The sequence below is a fragment of the Panicum virgatum genome, chromosome 7N, assembly GCF_016808335.1.
Source record: "Panicum virgatum strain AP13 chromosome 7N, P.virgatum_v5, whole genome shotgun sequence".
Taxonomy (NCBI): domain Eukaryota; kingdom Viridiplantae; phylum Streptophyta; class Magnoliopsida; order Poales; family Poaceae; genus Panicum; species Panicum virgatum.
The window spans coordinates 925,001-943,502 of record NC_053151.1 but is presented as its reverse complement, the minus strand read 5'-3'; the positions used below and the strand labels follow the sequence as shown (position 1 = coordinate 943,502).

General features: G+C 44.8%; 2 protein-coding genes and 1 long non-coding RNA gene across 8 annotated transcripts; 2 read left to right on the top strand and 1 right to left on the bottom strand.

The window, feature by feature from the left end:
• The first annotated feature begins 1,500 nt into the window (after window positions 1-1,500).
• LOC120681694 (putative B3 domain-containing protein Os04g0347400) lies at window positions 1,501-6,112 on the top strand. Of its 5 annotated transcripts, none has more exons than XR_005678009.1 (7): window positions 1,501-1,532; window positions 1,903-1,985; window positions 2,075-2,378; window positions 2,475-2,663; window positions 3,034-3,265; window positions 3,351-3,541; window positions 5,551-6,112. XR_005678009.1 is itself a non-coding variant. In XM_039963306.1 (7 exons), the coding sequence occupies exons 3-7, from the start codon at window positions 2,132-2,134 to the stop codon at window positions 5,788-5,790; spliced, it is 1,104 nt and encodes a 367-aa protein (XP_039819240.1). In that variant the 5' UTR covers window positions 1,501-1,532; window positions 1,903-1,985; window positions 2,075-2,131; the 3' UTR covers window positions 5,791-6,112. The 5 variants fall into 5 exon arrangements, 4 of the variants coding, with proteins under 4 accessions (XP_039819240.1, XP_039819238.1, XP_039819241.1 ...); XM_039963306.1 differs by having other exon boundaries at window positions 2,075-2,363; window positions 2,458-2,663; window positions 3,348-3,541; XM_039963304.1 differs by having other exon boundaries at window positions 2,458-2,663; window positions 3,348-3,541.
• Window positions 6,113-7,968: 1,856 nt separating this feature from the next.
• LOC120681685 (putative B3 domain-containing protein Os04g0347400) lies at window positions 7,969-13,018 on the top strand. 2 transcript variants are annotated; one of them, XM_039963285.1, is made up of 9 exons: window positions 7,969-8,129; window positions 8,232-8,517; window positions 8,997-9,079; window positions 9,171-9,456; window positions 9,845-10,050; window positions 10,438-10,972; window positions 11,311-11,581; window positions 11,666-11,857; window positions 12,400-13,018. In XM_039963285.1, exons 1-6 carry the CDS (start codon window positions 8,010-8,012, stop codon window positions 10,684-10,686), a joined length of 1,230 nt encoding a protein of 409 aa, XP_039819219.1. In that variant the 5' UTR covers window positions 7,969-8,009; the 3' UTR covers window positions 10,687-10,972; window positions 11,311-11,581; window positions 11,666-11,857; window positions 12,400-13,018. The 2 variants fall into 2 exon arrangements, with proteins under 2 accessions (XP_039819219.1, XP_039819218.1); XM_039963284.1 differs by having other exon boundaries at window positions 7,970-8,129; window positions 9,830-10,050.
• LOC120681766 lies at window positions 12,220-13,827 on the bottom strand. Its single transcript, XR_005678074.1, has 2 exons — window positions 13,541-13,827; window positions 12,220-12,681 (listed from the first exon to the last, which is right to left on the bottom strand). It is a non-coding gene; the product is annotated as an uncharacterized LOC120681766 (long non-coding RNA).
• Window positions 13,828-18,502: the final 4,675 nt, after the last annotated feature.

Sequence of the window (18,502 nt, the reverse complement as noted above, 5' to 3'; positions counted from 1 at the left end):
ATATCGTCTCATTAATTTTCAAATTCCCAATATGGCAATATGTTAGTAATTAAAACGAAAAGTTTGCCCAAACCTATTAAATGAAAAGTAACACCCACATCACGAAGAGGGGTTTTCAAACGATTCCTTCGAATCTAACTCCTTTCACGTGCCCAATGAGCCTATATATTAACCAATTTTGTTATTTGCATTATATCTATTGTGATTGAGGCTACCCAATAATGTGGCAAAGAGTTCGAGTTCCCATGGAACTTGATGTATCCAAGGTCAAGAATAACCTAATTTTTCTCAAAAGGATAAGTCACCGGGAAAATGAGGGTCCCCAAATAATTTTCCACTCATGCCGGTTGAAGGGAATGGAGAGTGTCAAACACCAATGCACGAGATACAAGCGGGGGATGATAGATTTTTTTCCTCAAATTTAGACGCAACAAAATAATTCTACCACGTGTATGAGTTCTATCATAATTAGTCCTATGCTATGGAACAAACGAGATGAACCAAGAGTTCGTACGACAGATACATCATCAGATGGGCAACGAGTATAGCAGGAACCATAAACCACAAAAATTTTGCGCCTAGAAATTTATATGCAGGTGTTTTTTTTAGAAAAAAGAACTTCTCATTTCAGTGAGTTTTTATTATTTTCTTTTTATCACAGTTTTTGTTATTTTCTTTTTTATCACAAATTTTGTTATTTTCTATCCGTACAATTTAGCTCACAAGACGACAGATTGACAATGAATGCTGACCAATTTCATCAGAACTCCCTCCATCTCAAAAAGAATGTAACTCTCACTTTTTGAGAAAGCAAATAATTTCAAATATAACCAAATTTGGAGATATAAATATTAGTATAAATTTAATTACGTTTGAAATTGTTTGGCTTCTGTGAAAGTTGTTTCTTTTTTTTGGACAGGGAGAGTAGTACAGGGAGAATGAACGCTGACCAAACACTCCGTGCAATTTGACCAATTTATTGACGGCATTAAAGTTCATCGGCAGAAACCCCCCCACTTTCTCCACCCTTCCGCTCTCCACGTACCCTTCCCCGCCCAGCCATGGCGTCGGCCGCCAGCAACCATTGTGGTGGTGCGGCCGCCGCCAAGCAGCTCAGGGTGCTGCTGCCTTTCTTCTGCGACGACAGGCTGGTGAGTAAGCGCGACGCCGCCGCCGTTCCGCCGCCCCGCGCGCTTGGCTAGGGCGGGCGCCGGCCGGCCGTGAAATGGCTAACCTTTTCCACGCCTTGCAGCGCATCCCCGACGAGCTCGCCAAGGAGATCGGCGCCGGGGAGGCCCTCGTCGTCGGCCCGTGCGGCGTCAAGGCCAGGGACGTCTGGCCCGTCGGGCTCGGGCGGGACGGAGGCGGCGCGTTCCTGGGGCGCGGGTGGCCCGAGTTCGCCGCCGCGCACGGCGTCGGCGCCGACTGGCACCTCGCTCTCCGCCACCGTGGCCGTGGCGTGCTCACCGTCAAGGCGTTCGACGACAGCTGCTGTATCCAGGGCCTCGGCGTCCAACAACCTGCAGCCGCAGGTAAAGATCGATCTTCTTTTCCCCCCACATTTGAAATCAGGGACCTTTTCTTCTCATGGTCTCCAAGAAATTATCCCATTCTATTCCCATGTAAATGTAGGATCATCCTTTCCTAGTATTTATCTTGGTAATATTCGAGATTCTCAGAAAGATAATTGCAATATTAGAGTCCCTTAAAATGTGCAGAGATTCTCGATCTTGTAAATAGTTGGGATAAAAAAAGCTTGCAGTATATGTTAGTATCAAGCTAAGGGAACTTGAGATATTGGTTGGCTTCTTGCTCCCTACGAGCTACGGCACTACAGTAAATTTAATTGAGAATTCCTTTTTTCAATTCAAACTGATTATTTGCAAGTCCTATTTTGTTCAGTTCAAGCAAGCACGAGGAGTGAAGATATTGACTGTAAACCGCAGTTCGTCTGTATGCTGTCACCAGACTCCATGGAAAAGATGGTTTGCAGACCGCTCTTGCTAAATTTTTCCCTCCCTTTGTGTTCTCTTAGAGGAATGCCTGATTTTAGTCCCTTTTTGTGTTCTTGCAGCTCATACCCGCTAAGTTTGTACAATACTACATCACCAAAGGGGAACTGTAGAACCCTATGGCTGTTGTGTTAGGCCCTATTGGAAAAGTTAATAGCATTAAGATCGAGATGGATCAGTCAGATGTGTTCTTTGCCGGTGGCTGGCCACAATTTCTGGCATTCCATGGCATCACTGAATCAAATGCTCTGATGTTAAGGTATGAGGGCAACATGGTGTTTACAGTCAAAGTGTTTGAGCCCGATGGATGCCAGAGGAAGTCCAAGCACAAGGACAACATAATGCAACAAAGTGAGCAAGAGATAAGTAAGATTATGAATTTTATCTTTTTATAATGTTTGTTAAATACTAGCTCTTTGGCCTTATCAAGTACCAACATCACCAGATCTTGAAATGCAACAGGAAGCACTATCCGTACCCATTTGGAAGTGTAAGAAGGAGAATGATTTGCCTTGTAGCGAAGTACATAAACTAAAAGGCTTCCTGCCTTCACTGAATGAGGCATCATTACAGAGGAATTCTTTCTACGAGATTGGGCAGCCGTCATGGATAAAGAAGCAGATCAACACTGAGACACTTGAGAATCATCTTGTGAGTACAACCATTTCCTATTGAACCGAAAAGGTTCTACGATCTGGAATATGAGTCTTTTTTTCGACAGCTTTTGTTTCCTAATGGACAAATAGAGACCAACATGTTCATTTAATTATTTGATGCTCTAACAATTGATAATATATGTGCATGCTAACAGGAACAAACGAAACATTATATTATAGTACTGTATATGTATATGGTTTAATATCTGCCTTGTATAATATCTGTTACGTATACGCATTTGGTAGTGTAACGAACCCAACAAAATGGAGTTTAGATCTAGCAGTGAGCATTTGTCAACTATGGTAATATGGTATTTAGTTAACCATCAACCGCATACTAAAACCAATATGATTGCAAATTGCAGGCTTTGCCAATAGCTTTCTGTGATGCGATCGGACTTCATAAGCCTTCCATGATCACGTTCAAGACCACAATGACTGGGTCTTGGCGGGTGCGTGGTATCCCATGCAACAAACAGAGCTACCTTCTTGTGCATGGTTGGAGGAGGTTCTCTGAGGAGAACAATGTCAAGGAAGGTGACATCTGCACCTTCAATGTAATGAAAACTACAATGTGGCATGTTGTCATCACGCGCTGTAAGGAAAAGATAAATTAAATCTGCCACTGATTCGATTTCAGTTCAGTACTGAACCACATGTCTCTTGTGTCATATATTAGCAGATATTACGAAGCTACCGGAAACACCTTTTGCTTCCAGTACGAAGTGTAAGAGCATCGATGACAGGCCAATTAGTCAAGGACAAGAGATGTCAAAAGGCTCCAAGGCATCATCACAGAAAAGAATCCCTTATGAGATTGGGCCTCCAGCTTGGATAAAGAAGAAGATATTAAACACGAATAACCGTTATTTTGTGAGTACAGTTATTTTTATCTTGATCAACTTGGGAATAGGTAAAGATCATTTGAGTTTTCCGCAAGTGTTTTTTTAAGTAAAATACACTAGGGGTCCTTAAACTAGTTGACCTGTTCTGTTTAGGTCCATGAACTTCGAAAATGCATTTTTAGGTCCACGATCTATTCAAGTGTGTCACTTGAGGTCCAAAACGCCTCTGACCAGCGTTGACCGCCTACGTGGACCGCCACGTCCGATCCAACGTGGCCGCTGGCCGCTGTGTGTGCCTCGCCGGCGACGCAAGAGCCGGCGACGCAAGAGCCGGCCACCACCGCCATGGTCCTGCACGAATCCGGCCGTCGCCGCCATGGCCCTGCACGGATCCGGCCATCGCCTCCATGGCCACCGCGCACAGCAGCTTGCTGCCATGGCCCTGCGCACAGCAGCTCGCAGCCGCTGCTCGGCGCGACGCCACGGCCGCGCACGAGGGAGAGGGAAAAGGGGGAGGAAGCTGCCGCCCGACGAGGACTCCGCGCCACCCGAGCCTATAGTCACGGCCACCACCTGGGGTCCGCGCGGTGCTGCCAGAGCTCTGGGAGCCGCTCGGGTCCGCACCGAGCCGCGTGCTGCCCACGCCGGGGCTGGAGCTCGCCCACCACCCCGACGATGCGGGCGGCGCGGGCCTGCGGCGCGCGCGGCGGTGGGAGCAGGGGATGGCGGCGTGGCCTCGCGGCACGCGTGGTCGGAGGAGGGCGTGCTGGAGAAGGGAGGAGGACGGAGGCCGGCGCAGCTCGCCGTCGCCGCCGCGGAGCTTGAGGGGCGCGGAGCCGAGGAGAGCTTGGCCGGGGCCCCTGCTCCTCCGATACGTCGCCGTCGGGGAGGGAGAAGGCGTGGGGAGGGAGGGGCCGGCGCTGTCGGGGGTGGGGCCCTGCTCATCGCGCCGCCCGCCCGCCGCCGCCGCGCCGCCCGCCCACCCCGTCGCGCGCGGATCCGGCCGGCCAGCAGAGCACGCGGGGCGGCCAACGGCAACGTTGGATCGGACGTGGCGGTCCACATAGGTAGTCAACACTGGTCAGAGGCGTTTTGGACCTCAAGTGATACACTTGAATAGATCGCGGACCTAAAAATACATTTTCGAAGTTCATGGACCTAAACAGAACAGGTCAACTAGTTTAAGTACCCCCAGTGCATTTTACTCTTTTTTTATATAGAGTTTTAGGGACTAAGCCCCAGTATCATACGCATTGAAAATGCACACAAAAGAATTTATAGCCCTGACAAGGTTTAACACCACTAGCAGTTTAGACTTGCTTCACACCTCCCTGCCAACAAGGAACAGAACTATTCCCAGACCGACAAAAACTACAGGTACTGATACATGCTAATAGCAACCAGAACTCAGCAGAAAGAGAACAACACAACCACTGAACCAACTTGTGCTATAGGAGCACCTGCTCCTCTTCCAACAGCAGCATCTGCTTCTGGGCAGAAGCATCTCGGTGTCTGATAAGTTTTCCTTGCCATTTCTCCTCCAACTTTGTTTGGAAGCTGAAAATATATCAGTCCAAGCTGTCAGGCTTCCAAACAGCAGGAAAATACACATGCATAGCTCCTATAAAATTGCCTATCTTATAGAAGGATTGCGAAGAATAGACCCTGAAACCTGAATAGTTGCAAGAATATGAACTGAAAATTAGCTAATATATGGCACCAACTTCTTTGGGCGAGCATATTTTTCTAATTGCAGAAACATAAACCATTGGTTTCAAGTGATGCTTTAACTGCTGATGTACGTATGCATTCTATCACAAGAAGAACAGATCAATTTGTTGAAGTAAATATTTCAGCATAGTATGTGCTCTTGCTTAAAATTGTTGATGTATATGCACTTCAACAATATTTCAACAAATCCACATGAACAGGAATTCAGCTCTTGCAGTCAGTATTCAGTATTCACTCACTTGATGCATGGATAGATCTTTGAGATCACATATAGCTATCTGGTTCTGACCATTTTTATTTTTGCAGACTTTACCACCGACTTTCTGCAATGCGATTGGTTTGTCGGAAGCATGCACAATCACCCTCAAGACCTCACTGAGCAGCACCAGATCTTGGCAGGTTCATGTTCTCCCATACAAGCATGCGAGCAACCTCGGGTCGGGCTGGAAGAGATTCTGCTGGGATAATGATATCAAGGAAGGAGACACCTGCACATTCAACATCGTTGAAACCACGTTGTGGCATGTTGTCATTGTGCATAGATAATCTTTGACCTGGCTGTACATTAGTTCATCTTGGCTTCTGTTAAATACAATAGCTATTGCCTTCTCATTATGAAAATGTACAAGTTCCTCAGCAAGTCGGCTATATTGTCGAGTGAACCGAACACTTAAGGTCTTGCTTGGAAACTAGTGGAATGATGTGGAATGGGAGGGATTGTTGAGAAAATTAGTTCATTTTAGACTCAATCCCCTTCATTCCCCTCCAATCGTCCTCTTCTATCCAAACAAGCCCAAATGGAAATTCTGTCTGGTGATGTCATTCCCTAGGTGCTTGTACTTGTTTCAATATTATCTTCTTAATTGCATGATGTTAGCGTGCATTAATATTTGAATTAGATGAGATGGTGATGGCCAGATGAATGGGAAAATTTGGTGGAAACCCACTTCTTCATCGAATAATCGAGAGTTGTGAAAGTACCTTTATATTATGGGTGTGTATCTTGTTCTTGCTAGTTGCTTGTTTTTTTTTTTGCATCATCACCTATTTTGGCCATCCGATGGCAAAGATCCAAACGCCTCATTGGGATTTGGCGAGGCCTGGAGCGTTTTCCATGTCACCTCTATCATCTCCGTTCACCAGCAGTGTCGTCATCTTCTTCCAGCGTCAATATGGTAGCCTCCGCTTATATAAAAAAATTATGGTGAAGTTGGGGGGGGGGGGGGGGGGGGGGGGCAAACATCCCCGCTGCCTGACACCGCCCAGGCTGAGGGTACCCTGCCTGCCTCCAGGAACACCTTCGTTGCCATGACGTCTCTCTCACCTCCACCGCTGGCCGGCGATCTACCCCGATGCTCCCTCTAGGTCCGCATGCCATATGGGTATTCCCCAACTCCAAATCTTCATTCCATTCAACCTCCACCGCTAGTGCAAGTTTAGAGACAACTGATAGATAACCAAAATCAGTCACCCGAAACAGGAATAGAACTCTAAAAGTGTATATATATTCAAATCCTTAAAATTTTGTACACGTAGAGAAGTTGGTGATATGCAACTATATAAGTTTTCAAGACTGGCCTGACTCAAGATCATATATGAGTTATGGACTTTAAAAGTAACAGAGAGAAAGACAAAAATACAAAATGGATCTCATCCTGGTTTACATATCTAGCCTTGCAAGTTCTTTCTTTTTAGAGCAGAGCCTTGCAAGATCTCAATATGCTTGGAAGTCATCGAATTTCAATTAGCTCCATAGATTCTTTTGGCCACTCTTGAGTAAGCAGTACGACGTGGGTGGTTCTGGTAGATATTTCATTGAATCGAGGCAAATTTGTTAAATGCTATTCCTTTTGTTTCAAAAAATAAGTCATTTTGATTTTTTTAAATACATAGTAGAAATTATTTATCTAGACATAATGTATGTCTAAATGTAAAGTAAAGATTATGAAACTAGAAAAGCAATTCCTTTCACGGGGTCCCTTCATGTAGATGCGGTAGAAACAATAAAGTTCATATTCATTCATAACTAAAACTTTGGGCTACTCTCTTAGATTTACAATATAAGTGTGAAGTGACGCATATACTCTTAGTTTGGTATAAAAAAACTTATTAAAAGCTTCTTGGTCCTTGATTACCGGCCATCATTGTCAAATCAAGCTCTGGACGGAGCTTCTACCTAGTGATTCAAGCTTACATGGTTCTCCTTCGCAAGAAGCAGGATGCGTCCACCATTGGTGATTACCGGCCGATCAGCTTGATACATAGCTTCGCCAAGTTGCTTACCAAAGGTTCTCTATCGGTATAATTCTTTCGCAAATCCTACAGTTTATGGCTCGAGAAAAATACCAAAACTTTCAGACGCCACCACATACATGTGATACACATGTGATTCTCTTCTTTCTATAAAGGACATTATCTAAAACATTATATCCCAAACCTAATGAAACCAAATAAGAGAATAGAAAAAAAAATTACATAAACCAAACCTACATCACCTTCATACCATCATATGCTTTTCCAATACATGTTGGCCGCATGATATGATCGGGAAGAAATCTTAAGTATATATGCCACTTAAGTCAAATGAAGCGTAAGAATGATCAAAACTGAAAAGATATATGAGAAAAAAGTGCAAATTTTCTTATGAGAGACTTTTTTTCTACTTCGAGAGACTTTTGTCACACGTGAAAGAGCGTTCACACGTGACACGTCACACCTTTTGTCAGCGTTTACCAGAGTCAAGATGGAGGGGAAATGCAGTAGACATGACCAAACCAAGCTGTCGCTTTCCCCACTCACTGTGGCCGCCGGAGTCCCCAATGCCGCCGTCGGCCGCCGCGGCCAGGCACCCAAGGGTGCTGCTGCCCTTCACCTCCGACACCCTGGTGCGTGCCCAGCGCTCGTCCGATCCGCCGGCGCGCGCGGCTCCGGCCCGGCCGTGGTACTGACTCATCTTGTTTTCTTGCACCTGCATGCTTTATTCGCAGCGCATCCCCGACGAGCTCGCCGCGGAGGTCGGCAGCGATGAGGCCCTCGTCGTCGGCCCCACCGGCGGAAAGGCCAAGCCTTGGCGCGTCGAGGTCGGGTGGGACGGCGATGGCGCGTTCCTGGGCCGTGGGTGGCCAGGGTTCGCGGCCGCGTGCGGCGTCGCCCCGAGGTGGCTCCTCGTCCTCCGCCACCGCGGCCACGGCGTGCTCTCCGTCAAGGGATTCGACGCCGACAGCTGCCTCCTCAGGGAGCACGGCGCGCGGCCGCCACCACCATCAGCAGCAGGTAAAGAGAAGATGGATTCCCCATGCCATACTCTCAAGTTGTTAATGTCGAAGTAGTAGTATCAGTCAAATTCCCCATAATGTCATGAATATTATAACGAGTTCTGATAAAATGTTTTGAGTACCCGTCTGTGTTCCCCACGTTTTCTTCCCTTGTAACTTGTAAATGCAAACCCTCTTCGTCCTTCCTGCTGTAGGATTGTTTTCTACTGGGAAAAAAAATGAGAGGTCAGTAGTGTTAGTAGTCTTCTTGGACACTGAAAAGCTGGTTTCCAGCATCGAACTCGTTGTAATGTGGTTCATGATTATTGAAAGGCAGAAAAAGATCTTCTAAGCAAATGAGGGTCAAGAAGCTTTTTACCAGACGTGGAGTATACTGGATGTTGGCTAACTTCTAAAGTAGTTCCCTGCTGGGCTGCTACCAATTCATGATTACTCGTATTCAGTCCAAAGTGATTGTTTGTAACTCATTTTGTTCAGTTGAAGCAACCACGGGCAGCCAGGACACTGCCCGTAAGCTGCAGTTCCTCAGAGTGCTTCCAAAAGATTTCATGGAAAAGATGGTTTGCAGACTGTTGCTACTAATTTGTTTTTCTCACGTTGTTTTCTATTACCGGAATGGCCTGACTTTCCTCTTTTTGTGTGTTCTTGCAGCTAATACCTGCTAAAATTGTGCAATACATCCCCAAAGAGCATTTGGACTACCGTAAGGCCATTGTTTCTGGCCCCCTTGGCAAAGTTTCTCCCATCGAGCTCGAGATGAATCAGTCAGGAGTGTTCTTCAGAGGTGGCTGGTCACAGTTTCTAGTGCTTCGTGGCATCACTGAAGATAATTCTTTGCTGTTGAGGTATGAGGGCAACATGGTGTTTACAGTCAAGGTCTTTGAGGCAGACGGACACCAGAGAGAGTCTAAACATAAGGACATTGGAACGCAACAAGGTGAGCAAAAGATGAATAAGTTTTTCATATTTTGAATTGGGAGTGTCTATACAACACTTGAGTGTTTTGGAGGATTTCAACACTTGACATTGGAACCATCCAACTTTTTAAGATCTATTTCTTAGACTAGTTCTAACTTCGTGCTAGAAAATAAATCAAGTGTTATGGAGGATCTTTCACTATAACTTAGTTACACCATCATAATAAAAAGTGGCTGTAACTGCTTTGTAACTGTAATTTTGATATAAACTATCCCTGCTGGCAAGCCCTCTAAAGCACTCATGTGAGATTTAGCTTTTCTCTTTGAATCCGTTAGCAATGAATTATATCATGTGCGGAATACTGAAGTGCATGTCTCTTTTGTCTTATCAAGTATCAACATTACCAGATATTCGAGAGCGGCAGGAAGAATCATCTGTTTCCATTCAGAAGCGTTGCAACAGTAATTGGCTTAACAGCGGTGGACAAAAGATGCAAAAAGGTCCCATTACTCGTCTAAAGAATGCACCATTATGGAAGAAATCTGTCTTCAAGATTGGGCCGCCATCATGGATAAAGAAGGAGATAAATGCCAACTCACTTAAAAGGGAACTTGTAAGCACAACCATTTCCCTATTGAATAAGATAAATTATTAAATTGTATTTCCATGTTGAGTTACTAGGGAGTGGCATATGAGACTTGATTCAACAGATTTGATTTACATATGTAGAAACAAAGACCAACATGTTCTTTTGATCATTTGATGCTTTAACTACAGCTAATATATATGCATGCTAACAGGAAGGGACAAATCAATATTATTAATTTTTTATCAGCAGTCGTATTTGTCATTTATATCAGTAAATGCCCTTGAAGAACCTTTTATTAAACCCAGATAAACAGTGTTCAGATCTAGCAGTCTGCAGTCAGTATTCATCCACTGTAATATAATGTGTATCCTCGCCTGCTTACTAAAACCAACATGATTGCAATTATTGCAGGCTTTGTCAGCAGCTTTCTGTGGTGCAATTGGGCTGCCGGAACATTGCACGATCACGCTCAAGACCTCAATGAGCAGTACCGAATCCTGGCAGGTGCTTGCTCTCCCATCGAAGAAGGGGAGCTACCAGCTTAGGAATGGTTGGATGAGGTTCTGCAAGGAGAACAGCCTCAAGATAGGAGACATCTGCACCTTCAATGTCATCGAGACCACAATGTGGCACGTTGTTGTCACACGGCACACGGTGTAAGGAAAAGATGAATCAGCTCTGTTATGTGAGTTAGTACTGAAACACCTCTCCTTTTATCCTATGAAACATCAACATTAACACATCAAAACAGCAGGAATATCCTTCTATTTCCAGTCGGATGCATATGAGCAAGAGCAAGTGCCCAAGAAGTAGAAGGAACAAGAGATCAAATGGCTCCAGGAGTTTTTTGAACAAGACAGCATTTCACAGGAAATCTTTCTATGAGATTGGGCCCCCATCTTGGATAAAGAAAGTGATCAACGCCCACACCCTTGGAAAGTATCTTGTAAGCACAAAAGTTTCCCTATTTTGTAAGATAATATGTTCAACAAGAATATGAGCTCAAAAGTTGCTAAGGGATTAGATCTGAGACTTCTGTAAACAGTTTTTACTTTCCCTATAGAGGAACAGAGACCAACAGTACATGCACATGTTAAGAGGAAGAAATAAATCAATATATTGATTTTATATCAGATATATATAGCATTTTTCATGTATATGCACTTGTGGATCTTTTAATCGAACCCAGAATCTGAGTTTTGATCTAGCAATCAGTATTTGTCCACTGATAGATAGTGAATCGCAGACTGCTTACTGAAACAATTGTGATTGCAATTAATACAGGCTTTGGCAACAAGTTTTTTGTGATGCGATTGGGTTGCGGGAATCATGTATGATCATACTTAAGACGTCAATGGACAGTACCATATCTTGGCAGGTGCGTGGTATCTCAATCAAGAATTGTCACAGCTTCCTGCTTATAAAGGGCTGGAGGAGGTTCTGCCAGGAGAACAGTCTCAAGAAAGGTGACATCTGCACCTTCAATGTTATCGAAACCACAGTTTGGCATGTCATTATCACGCGCTATAAAGAAAAGATAGATCAGCCCTGCTATGTGAGTTAAATACTGAAACACTTGTCCCTTTTTCTATCACAAAGTATCAGCATTAACATTATAACATATACTCAAAACCTGCAGGAAAAACCTTCGGCTTCTAGTATGAAGCGTAAGAGAGAGGATGACAGGTCAATTAGTGAAGAACAAAAGAGGCCAAAAGGCTCCATGACTTCGTGGTGCAAGGCGTCATCAAAGACAGGATGCATCTTTGAGATTGGACCACCAGCTTGGATAAAGAAGGAGATCAATATGGGGGCAATTAAAAATCGTCTTGTAAGCATAGTCACTTCTCTAAAAATGTTAGAAAATTAGAAAGAGGATAAACATATTCTAATTTTTAGAAGAATCCAAACTGAAATTTTAGTATATAAGGTTACATAAACAAAAAAGCTCGACCAACCTAGGAGGAACTAGATGGCTTTTTAATTGAGAAGGAATAACCACCCAAATTCGCCTTGATGAATTCTTGAATTGAGTGATCTGGGCATCCCCACCCTTGACCAACTGAGCTAGTTCCTTGGCATTTAAAGTTTCTGCAGACAGTTACATTTTCAAATGCAGAAACAGGAACCAACACTTTCACTTGATGCTTTAAATAGTGATAATATATATGCAATTGCTATCACACATATCAATTGATAATACATGTGGACATGCTATATATGAAACAGATCAATGTATTAAGTGCTCCAAGAACATGTTATCAAATCCAGCATGAACAGGAATTGGGATCCAACAACCTGTGTGATACATGGATCATTGGCAACCGCCTACAGAAATAAATTAACTGACCATTGTGATTACAATTCGTGCAGTATTTTCCACCGGTCTTCTGTAAGGCGATTGGAATCAGGGAACCTTGCAAGATCACCCTCAAGACCTCAATGAGCAGCACCACATCTTGGCAGGCACGTGTTGTTCCGTACAATAGGAGCAGCCACCATGTTAGTGGTCTCCAGAGGTTCTGCCGGGATAATGGGATCAAGGTGGGGGATGTGTGCACCTTCAAAATCGTTGACACTACCCTGTGGCATGTCATCATTGAGCCTCGGTTACCTAGTACCAGTTAGCACATCAATTCACCTGTGTTTTGGTATCTGTTGTTAAAAAAACACAGGATGTTACTGTTCGTAGCATTGGATGTACAGGTTTTACCGGTACCTTGACTTGTACTGTTATAAGTGCTTGATTGGAACACTTCAGGGAGAGGTCCTGTCTGCAGACTCGGTGCAGTTACAAGATCGATGTCATTGACTTAACTTCATCGAATTGATTAACTTAGATCGGGTGGTGATGGAGAGGAAGTTTCGGGTTTGTAAGCTAGCTAAGATTCAGGTTCTAGCCAAGGTTGAACCTTAGAGAGCAATCAGATGCAGCAAAGGTCAAAGTTCACGTTGTTTGTGAACCTACTATGAGGCTAAAAGTTCGGTTTCATTGTGGTGGCTTTGAACCTGACTGAACTATATGTTTTTAATCAAGAAAACTCTTGATTAATACTTATCAAACTGTGCTAAAACCAAAGCTTATATTTCTTTTTTGGAAAATGATAAATAATGCTGACAGTACACGCATAATTAACCTACTAAACACGGTGTCATACTGGTGGTACTATCTACACATAATTTACCGTGCAGATTACAAAAACCCAACATTAACCTACTTAAACTGTCAATCTTAGGTCAACAACGAACCCTTCCAACGTACATACATAAACTGAAAAAAAAATCTAACCTTGGTAAATGCCCCCATCAAACTACAAACAAATAGAACTAAATAAAACATTGCAATCCTTGGTAATATACTCCCGCTAAATATTCCTAAATGGAAAAGTCTAATTTGAGCCCTCTAGTCTCGTGATTTCGAGTATAAAAGAAATGGAAGGGGAGGTGATGTCAAGGGAAGGGGAGGGGACGTCAGGAAACAAAAATGGAGGGGGGGGGGGACAAATTGATGCACCTTCAACTCCGGTGACGGGTGACCTCTTCTTCGACGAGCACCTCTTCTCCGACAACAGCACCAATATCGATGAGCACATGAGAGTTAGGGTGGAGTCTTAAGTTGAGAAGAAGTTTTGTGGCTACCGGAATAGTGGGAAGGATTGAAAGCTCGCCGGCTTGGGGTTTAGGATGGTGAGAGGATAGTGGCGTCGTCCTATCACGGTGGTAGAGGAGGCCGGTTGGGAGGATCAATGGCAGGGACCATTAAGGTAGTGGTTAGTAGTGGCTGTGGTTTTGGGCGGTGGACCCAAGTCAGCAAGGGAGCCTCTACCTTTTTTTAAAAAAAATATCACATACCCATTTAATTCGCTCTCACAAAAATCGGACCCAGATCTGCTAGATGTACTCAGGTGCTGTAATCACTAGGCTAGAGACCAGTTTCAGGGGCGTTCTTAACTAATCCATATTGGAAGAGTCATACCCTCCTGGTTGCCTCCATTTCTAAAATTTATATCCAAACTTATTCTAGTTAAATGTTCTAACAAATCCAGCTAAAAAAGATTGGAACCCAGCCACCCAGGTGACCAAATACACCTGGGCAGTTGTAGGTACGGCCCAATGTTCCAAGAGGAAATTGCGTTCTTGCCATTGTTTTGAACTCTAATCAGTGTTATACTAAATGCTAAATGATAAACAGTCGGTCACCTCCCGTTTAGCTCATTATTTCGGTAAAACGGGTGTTTAAACGGGCAAAATAGTCGTTTAAACGATCCAAATAACGGATTAAACGGAAATAGTGTATCACTGTGTATCATTTAAACTATGTAAATGAGCTAAACAGCCGTATAATTTAAACTATGTAAACGATCGTTTAGGCAAACAATGATCCTAATTGTGGTTTTACCTCCACATTCTTTCATTTTGCTTTTTTACCCTCATATTTGAAAATAAAGTCTCATTTCACTCCTACACTGCCAACAACACATAACAGTGTCAAAGAAGACAATTTTGCCCTTGCAAATATACCCCAACTTTTTTAGTGTAACAGCCCGCTCTCGCGGACTGTCCGCGAGTTATGGGCGGACGGTCCGCCCCTGCTCGTCCAACTCATCTTTATCCCGAACAGAGCCTCCTCTCTTCTCTCTCCTTATCCATTTCTTCCCCAACCTGACCCCTCTCCTCTCCTAGACGCCATGGGGGAGCCCCCATAGCTCCTCCCCTATTTGGAGCCTCCACCCTCGCCGGAGCTTCGCCGGAGGTCACCGTCGCCGAGCTCCACCGCCTAGCCATCATCTTCTTCCCCGGGATCGAAGTTTCCCCAAGTTCTTCTTCCTCTACTTCAAGAACAAGGTCAAGCCCGAGCTCAAGCTTCCCCAAGGCCGCTCTACTCCAACTTGTGGCACCTCACCGGAGCCCTAGCCATCGCCGGTGAGCTCTCTTCCTTTCCGAATCATCCTCTCTTCTCTAGGGTTTGAGTTCTAGGGTTTTATTTTGGATTTCTTCACCATTGTTGGTCTAGAGCATCCAAATATCGATTTCCATCAAATCCATCCCTTGGAATGAGTCCTAGACACTCCTAGAAGCCTTTAGGAACAAATCCCGACCAAGGCCATGGCCAGACTTGTCGCCGGCGGCCTCGCCGGTGCGTCTCTGAGTTCTTGCGGACGGTCCGCTCGAACCCGGCGGACGGTCCGCCACTTGCACATCGAAACCACTAGAAACATCGCAGAAAGTTGTTTTCCAGTCCATTGAACGGCGGACAGTCCGCCCTTCACCCGCGGACGGTCCGCAGTTCATTTCCAAATCCAACACAGAAACGGTGCGTTTCTGGAGCCCAATCTGGCTTTGTACGGAGGACGGTCCGCGGTACAGTACCGGACGGTCCGCAATACATTTTTGGACAACTACATAGAACCAAACCTTTTCTGGAACCCGTCCCGAATTTCACCGGCGGACCATCCGGGCCTCAATGGAGGACTGTCCACGGTTACTGTAGCACTGCGCAGTAACAGCCCAATCAGCTTTTCTGTTTTGATGCATTTACATGTCTCATCTTGTATAATTCATATAAAATTGTATATAGCTCAGAATAATGTGAAATAAATTTTGTTAGGTTCATTATGATGTCAAGAATCAACTAAAATTATGTTTTACCCCAAGACAATTAAATTAATTATCTAAATAATTAATGTGTCATCTCATGTCTTTTGCAACTCATTCATGGCATATTTGTTTATCAAGTATCATTGCACTTGTGTAGAGACCGAAGCGCCAACTCAAGTGGAGGTTGAGACCGAGCCGGAGTCCGTCGTCGACGACACTTCTTTGGTGAATCAAGGCAGGCACCCAAGCATCTTTTTACCCTATTTTGGATCAATTAAAATATTTGAGTCTTATTTGTGCAAGTCTATGGTATAAATGTTTGCTTAGCTCCTATCTTATGCATTACCTTCCTTGGTTTAGAATAAATCCTTTTAGGTGAGTATGCTTGTGTAGGTGTCCCGATTTAATTGCTTATTCATGCTTAGTTCCGGTAGAAGTCGGGAGGTGGCAAGGTCACCACCACCCGCAAGTAATAGGTTGCTTGCTTAATTCTTAAAAGTTGAACCACTTGTAATATGATGCGGACTTGAGCATAAATGGTAGGGTCAAGTGAGATGGAGCTCACTTGGCTTAGTGTTTGCTGGGGTTGATTAAGGCCTGTGACCCCATCACTTTGATACTTGAGCACTTATGCGTACAGACCACATACCAAATTATGGGAATGGTAAGCCAATTACCATAAGTCACACTTTGCCTTGACCGGATTCGGTGCGGGTGTAGCGAAAATGGCCTCTCATGCCATATTTCAATATAATATTTTGGCGATTGATGACACACACAACACTTGGACTAATGTGATTGTTAAGATGACTATTCTCAGGCTTTTAGGTTCAAATGATGACAAAGAGAAGAGAGGCGTAGCTAGGCCCGTAGGGCCAACCCTACGGGGGTTCCGCTAACCGATATGGGGGTTAGCGGACGGGGGTCGAGGGGGAGCCGCCCCTCGCGGGTCTCAGGGCAGCGCCCTGAAACCTCTTCGGTCCAAAGGACAAGAATCGAAGAGACTGTGAAGAAATTCAATACACCGGTTGAACCGATGTTAAGGAAAAGACACACGCCGGTGTAATTGTCCAGAAGCTGGAAACTGAAGATACACTCACCGGATTAACCGACGTTGAAGAAAATGCATACGTCGGTGCATTGCCAAACGAAGACCGATGAAAATACATACACCAGTTGAACCGACGATGCATCGGTCAATTGCATCGGTTTAGTTGTCCAGAGAGGTGGTTTTTGGAGGAACGTAAAGAAGTTACAATCACCGGTTAAACCGACGCTAATTTTACATACACCGGTTGATTGCATCGGTTAAACCGGCGATACACCGGTTAATTGCTAACGGCTAGTTTTTCAAGTAGCAGTTTACATACACCGGTTAAACCGACGATGGCTTTGGAGGTACGTCGGATTAACCGGCGTTAAGCGTTTTTCTGGCAGCTTTTCTCCAACGGCTACATTTGCTTGGGCTGCCTATATATACCCCCAAGGCCGGGTCATTTGACAGTGCTGGAGTTCAAGGAAGTATACAAGAGCTAAAGATCATCTCCAACCACCATAGAGCTTCATTGTAAATCATATAGGCTTAAGCACACTTGTGAGAGTGCTTAGTGCTTGTTTAGGCTTAGTTCTTGAGAGAACTAGCTTGATAGAAAGCCTTGCTGCGGCAATCACCTTGTGTACTCGTCGTGTGACCCTCCGACTTGGTGTGGAGCAGCAACGACACTTTGTGCGGGGAAGGAGGCCCCTACTTGGTGTTAAAGCTCCAAGATAGTGAAGACGGTGCCGTGGTGACGCTTCGAGATAGACGGTGGCGGTGACCTCGTCTTTGTGACTTGGTGTCACTTAGCCTTTGCTTGTCGGGAGCCTTGGAGGCGTGGCAAGACGGTGATCAAGCGAAGAGACTCGGCATCCCACTTGTTCTTTGTGAGCAAGTGGCCGTGGACGTAGGGAGGGACTTTGGTGTCCTAACCGAACCACGTTAAATCGTGTGTCTTGGTGTCTTCACGGGAGTTTGCATATCCTCTCCCTTACCGCTTTACTTACCGCATTACGTTTCCGCATTTACTCTATCTTGCGTTCCTTTACTTTCCTAGTTAGTTTGATTAGGATTAGCTATAGGTTGCAAGTCTTTTGGGGTAAGTAGAGGGTAGCATAGATAAATCTTAGTCATAACTAGCATGTGTAGGACGTGTTAGGTTTATCTTATGCAATTAGATTGAGCCCTAGGTTAAAAAGCGATTAGCGACCCTATTCACCCCCTCCCCCTCTAGGGTCGGACACCCCGGTGATCCTTACAGCGGGGTTGGTTGAGGTGTGATCGGCCGTCGTGCGGTGCATCTAACCATTCCGACCGTTCATTCATAGTCGAGTGTGGTTATGCGAAAAGTTGAGGGCATGATTCAACCCTTATCCTAGGCCAAGGGTATGGGCGTTGGGCTTGCGCCTCGTGTGGGAAAAGTTGTACTCCCCTACAGGGTTTTTCATCTATTGCGATAGCCGGGCTCCATGGTTAAGGAGCAAGCTCTTGTACTTTGACCTTGGGTGTAGAGTTATCGACTGAAGTTCATGGAAGATTGGACTTGTTCACATGATGATCATCTTTACTTTATGCAATTTGATTGGTGTATTGCTAATAGGATAGAAGTCTTTTGCTTATCATAACTTTATCAAATGATTTTATGAAAAATTAATTGCTTTGCCAATTTCCTTACTACTAGCCAAATGCATCCTCCTTGAGAGTCGGGTTTTAGACCCTTGTTGGATAAGCCCTGCGGAGTACCTTTTGTACTCACTGTGCTGCCGTTAAGTTGATGCAGGTGAGCCTCAGCAGGAGCCCGTCTTTGGGTACTTCTACCCCGTGGACGGTGGAGCGGATGAG